The sequence below is a fragment of the Adiantum capillus-veneris genome, chromosome 8 (genome assembly GCF_014529385.1).
Source record: "Adiantum capillus-veneris isolate H3 chromosome 8, ASM1452938v2, whole genome shotgun sequence".
Lineage (NCBI taxonomy): Eukaryota > Viridiplantae > Streptophyta > Polypodiopsida > Polypodiales > Pteridaceae > Adiantum > Adiantum capillus-veneris.
This window is the reverse complement of record NC_140938.1, coordinates 21,813,135-21,818,846: the sequence shown is the minus strand read 5'-3', so window position 1 is coordinate 21,818,846 and position 5,712 is coordinate 21,813,135. Positions and strand designations below refer to the sequence as shown.

The window sequence follows — 5,712 nt, the reverse complement described above, 5'->3', positions numbered from 1 at the left end:
ACCAAAGTAATCCACCACACCATGGTTGCTTCGTGCATCAATTTCCAACAAGGGTCTAGACGAAATGTCAAGCCCATGGAAAATAAAGACAAAAGTGATGCCAAGAGGAAAACCAATGCCCAAAATTCTTACGAGGGCTATTCCAACAACAACAACAACAATCGGTCCAAGGAGAAGGGAGTTTACAAAGCTAAATATAAACTCTCTCCTAAAGAGCTAGAAGCTTTTCGTAAGGACCACAAATGTTTTAAGTGTGGGGAGCAAGGCCATGATTATCGTCCTTGCCCCAAGAGAATTGCCCCAATGAGACTCCTAGAGCCTCCATGTTTGAAGCTCCAAAAGAGGATGCTCATTGCCAAGGATTTTTCCTTTCCTATGCTTGGGAGTTGACCTGGTTCAACTCATAACTTCATATTCATGGAGTTGACCACTAAGCTAGGCATACAAGCCCACGAGATGGGAGATGTATTGAAAGCCAATGGAGCTATCAAGGGACAAGACGTCTCAGTTACTTCCTTAGTTGGAAAATTAAGGCTTCATGTCCAAAGCTATGTGGACCAAAAGGATTTCTTCATCTCCCCTCTCAAACACGAGGATGTTATCGTTGGGGCACCATGGTTTAACTGCATGGCTTTCAACATGAAGTTCCTTGAAAGGAGAATCTACTTCACCTATAGGGAAAAGATCATGTGCATAGATACTAATGGGGAACACCATATCCCTGCAATAAAGGGAATCAAGAGGAATTAGAGTTGTCTAATTTCCTAAATGGATTCCAATATGTTTTCATAATGACATCCCTAGTGAGCTACCTCTAAAATAAGGGAGGATGACCATGCAATTGAGCTCCTACCAAGAAGCTCACCACCTAACAAGCCTTCTTATTGAGTTTCACAAGCTCAACAAGAGGAGATCATGAGGCAAGTGCATGAATTGGTGGAAAAAGGGATGGTGAGGTCTATCTCCTCTCCATTTTGTTCACCATTACTTTTAGTGCAAAAGAAAGACGACACATCTCACATGTGTGTTGACTATAGATCACTAAATAAGATCATTATCAAAAATAGATTTCCCATGCCACAGGTCGAAGATCTATTTGATAAGTTACAAGTTTTGGCATGACAAATGCTCCAGGCGCATTCAAACTCATGATGAAAAAAAATCTTCAGGCCATTCAAATTCTCTTGAGGAGTACAAGAGACATCTCTAGGTAATCTTTCAAGTTGTGAGAGAGAATAAGCTTTTCATTAATCAAAAGAAAAGTGAATTTTTCCTACTACAACTATTTTGAAGGTGGAGTCAAGGTATTAACCTAATTCGTTGTTTCACATATTTATGGAATGCTAGTAAAGGGAGTCAATCAAGGCAAGCTTTGCATTTTGAATATGGCCATCTACTCACACTTGGTCACTTGTATTGGCCACCTTTTGGAGCATGTTTGAGGGGCACCTTCAGTAAGTTGGGAGATTCACTCCTCTATTTCATGCTATTATACACTATATCCCAGTTCCATTCTGCAAGCAATTCTTCTCTGGCATTAAATGGGTAGTCTTCTACAATGTTGACTATGTCAATAGATCTGCACACTAGCACACAAACTTAGCAACATCCTCCTTTAGAAAGTTCTCCCATTGACTCTCATCTTGTTCCTCTACCTCAAGCAGTATTGTGTAGCATGCAATACCATTGAAGTACATTTTATACCAAGAGTCATTCAATATCAATGTGTTAGACTTATTGAATATGGGGAAAAAGATGCCAAAATGTCTCCAATTTCTTTAGGGGATTCTCAAAATGCCAAGGTGTTGACGTGGCATGTACCTTGTGCATGTCAGCCACTCAAGCACCTCTTGGATTGAGTTAGGCACTTTTCAATGTACTTTTCTAAATTTGAGCCACTATGGGAAGTCCACATGTACACGTCAACCACCTAACTCAAAGCAAGCAAGAACACCTCTATGTCCTACCACTAGTAGTATGTGACGTTTTCATCTTGAAGTATTTTTTAAAAGTAGAGCATGGGAACATATGTAGCATTGTCATGCACTTATCATGCATGCAAGCAAGGAAATTGTTAGATTCAATAACGATTGTCAGGGCATGAAGGCCAATGAAGCATCCGTATTGCTACGGTTTATCATTGCATTCAAAGGGATCTCTACATCATCACTCGGTGGTTGTGCTTTTGAGCCAACCACTTCAACTCTAACTACACAACACATAAGATGGTCAAAATACAAAATATTAAGACACAATAAAAAAAGACAAAAGACATATATTATAGTATTGGCAAAAAGTACAAAAACGTGACAAAGAAATACAAATTTTCAAGAAGCTTGCTCGGGTGTAGGGGGAGGTGTGTTAGTACTTTTTTGGGATATTGGGGCCCACCATCCTTCACCTACCTTTTCCTATACTTCCACATCTCTATTGCAACAAAGTGCAGGGTGACTTTCATGTTAGGGTCCAAATTCTCCTCTTTAGACTAGTCACCATTATTAGCATGGCTTGCCTCTATAGTTGGAGCACTAACAACCACCTTATTAGTTTTGATGGAAGAATTGAGGAGCATCGCAGCAATATCCTTGTTACACTCACGTGTCCCTCGGGTAGTTTTGATGTGAACCGTTTCCCTATACACGGGCACTTTTTACTCTAGTGTTGGGTAGAGGTTTTTTCCCCATGTAATCACATATACACACTATACGCATGTGTGGTGGTACGTTGTACTTAGGGAGACTCGTATCTTTCTCTCATACTCACACTTGAACTTTTCATAACAAAGTGAGGGAGCTTCAAGCTATCAAGCTTCTTGTTGTGTGTGTGTGTGTGTGTGTGTGTGTGTGAGTGTGTATCTATGTGTGTGTGTGTGTGTGTGTGTGCGTGTCTATAGCTTCCCTCACTCACTTCTTCACCCAAAAATGGTATCAGAGCAGGCTCTTTAGCTCCCACAAGCATTCTCCTTCCTACATACCACATATTAGGTTTTGTAAGAGGTGCAGCCTCTGGACAGCTAGTCACCGTTTTGCTCGCCACGGGTGCTCTTGGTGTCCGTTTTGCTCAACCTAGGACTCAAAACGAAGCTAAGAACGAGTACTATGCAATGATATCACGAATTAGCATTTTTGGACACATTAAGGCTTTTCTGTAACAGCATTTACAGGTCTGTAGATTTTTTGCAAGTCTTGTCGAGAGTGCATTTCTTGCCAATTTATTGTTTGTGGGTGCTATGGCAAGCAACAATGACTTGTTTGTCATGCTTCAAGCTGAGGATAAGCTTGATGGGACCAATTATCCGATGTGGTCTTACATGATGAAACATGTGCTTGTTGCAAAGCAACTATGGAACATTGTGACGGATGTAGACAAGAGACCTGGCGGTTCTACTTCTACTGTTACAGATGCAAGTAGCTCTTCAACAGTTGTTTCTTCATCTTCTCCACCTACACATGATCATCTTAGATGGGATGGAAAGGATGCCCAAGCACATGCTTTGATTTCTCTTTCCGTGAAGCGTCATATTGTTCCGCACATTCGGTCTTGCACTTCATCCAAGCAAGCTTGGGATGTACTTGCTTCTTTGTATGCCGGGCGCAATGAAGCCCGTGTGGCTTACTTGAAGAAGCAACTTGAGGAAATGCATATGGCTGAAGGTGAGCCCGTTGATGTGTATATTACAAAGGTTAAGGATTTGAAAGAGCAATTGGCAAACATAGATGAGATTATCTCGGACAATTCTCTCATCTCCACTTTGCTTAAGGGTTGCCAGATTCTTTTCAAAGCTTTGCTACTACTCTTTGTTTGGTTGCAAAAGGAAATCCCAACATGTATACTTTTGATGAGGTTGTGTCACTTCTCTTGCAAGAAGAGCAATCTAGAATGAATAGAAGTGGTTTGATTGAGGGAACTCAAGCACTTACTATCTCTCAAAGAGGTAAAAGAAAGTCCGGACCAGCTTTGGGCACATCAAAACCAAATCCCCAAACTCCCTCTTCCACTAATTCTTCTAGTGATGGTGATTCACAAAAAAAGAAGAGATGCAAGTATTGTCAGAAGTCGGGACATACCATTGAGGAATGTAGAAAGCTTGCAAAGCATAATGATAAGAAGAAGCAATCGGGCATGTCTATCATTGAGAGCATGAGTAATGCAAAGGATGATGAAGCTAATCTTGCCCAAGATATTTGGGCTTGTGTTGTTACATGCACATATGATTCTTCATTACATTCTACATGTATGACAGTGCGTGAGGCTGATCTTGATTGGTACTTTGATAGCGGTGCTTCCAAGCACATAACATCATGTAAGAAGTTTTTTGTGTCCTTGCAAGATGCACCAAAGGGGGGGCATGTTGTTTGCACAAATAATGTCTCTTACCCTATCATTGGAGTTGGGAACATAAAGCTTACGGCTGCAAATGGGGGTGTTGTGACTCTCAAGAATGCCTTGTATGTGCCAAGCATAAAGAAGAACTTGCTTTCGGTTCCTACCATTGTATCTTCGGGTCTTCATGTACATTTTTTGGATGCCAAATGTATGGTTCATGACTTCAGCAATGGTGATGTTATTGTTATGTTTGGGACGTTATGCAATGGCTTGTATCGCATGGATACTTATGAGAGACATGCATCAAATGCCTTGCTTGTTCGTACTCCTTCTATGGCTGAAATGGAGTTATGGCATGAACGTTGTGGTCATTTAAACTTCAATGGCTTGCTCTATTTACAAAAGCATGATATGGTTGTTGGTTTGCCCACACTTGGATCCATTGAGAAGCATGCTTGTGAAGGTTGTATACTTGGCAAAATGCATCGTGCCTCTTTTCCGAAGGATGGTTCTATTCATGCTACAAAAAAATTACAGCTTGTACACAGTGATGTATGTGGTCCTGTGAAGACTCCATCTTTTGGAAAGTATGTATATTTTATTACTTTCATAGATGATGCTCCTCACCATACTTCGGTGTATCCATTGAAAGCCAAGAATGAAGTTTTTGCATGCTTTAAAAGCTTTGTGACTATGGCTGAAAATTTCAGTGGCAACAAACTTATTACTCTTCGCACAGATCGTGGTGGGGAATATATGTCGCATGAGTTTAATGTTTTTCTTCGTGACAAAGGGATTATGCATCAATGTACTGTGCCATATACACCTCAGCAAAATGGTGTTGCCGAGCGTAAGAATCGTACTCTCTTAGAAATGGCACGTTGTATGGTTAAAGGAAAGCATCTTCCGGATAAGTTTTGGATGGAAGTGCTCATGTGTGCAAAGTATGTTTTGAATAGATGTCCTACTAAAGCTTTGAGAGTTGTTACACCTTATGAGGCTTGGAATGGTTGAAAGCCAATGGTGAGCCATATGCGTGTGTTTTGGTTGTTTGGCATATGCTCTTGTGCCTTCACAACAACGTCACAAACTGCAAGACAAGGCTATAAAATGTATCTTTGTGGGCTATAGTGTTGAAAGTAAAGGTTATCATTTGTATCATCTATTAACGGACAAGATTTTTGTAAGTCGTGATATGGTATTTGCTAAAATTCAGCCCATCCCTTGCTTGAATGTAAAACGCAACCAACTATTGGGTCACAAGATATGTTTGATACACTTTATGCCTTTGTTTCAAAGTGGTACATTTCATAATGACCATGTAGAGCACCTAAATGAGGTTCAAAGAGCTGAAAATTTGCATCCAAACATGGCTGAAAATCAGCA

At 40.5% G+C, this 5,712-nt stretch overlaps 1 protein-coding gene across 1 annotated transcript; it reads left to right on the top strand.

Annotated features, from left to right (window-relative positions):
- The first annotated feature begins 3,229 nt into the window (after nt 1-3,229).
- LOC147451787 (uncharacterized) lies at nt 3,230-3,720 on the top strand. The gene is made up of 2 exons (XM_086519172.1): nt 3,230-3,669; nt 3,717-3,720. Exons 1-2 carry the CDS (start codon nt 3,230-3,232, stop codon nt 3,718-3,720), a joined length of 444 nt encoding a protein of 147 aa, XP_086375298.1.
- The last annotated feature ends 1,992 nt before the right edge of the window (nt 3,721-5,712 follow it).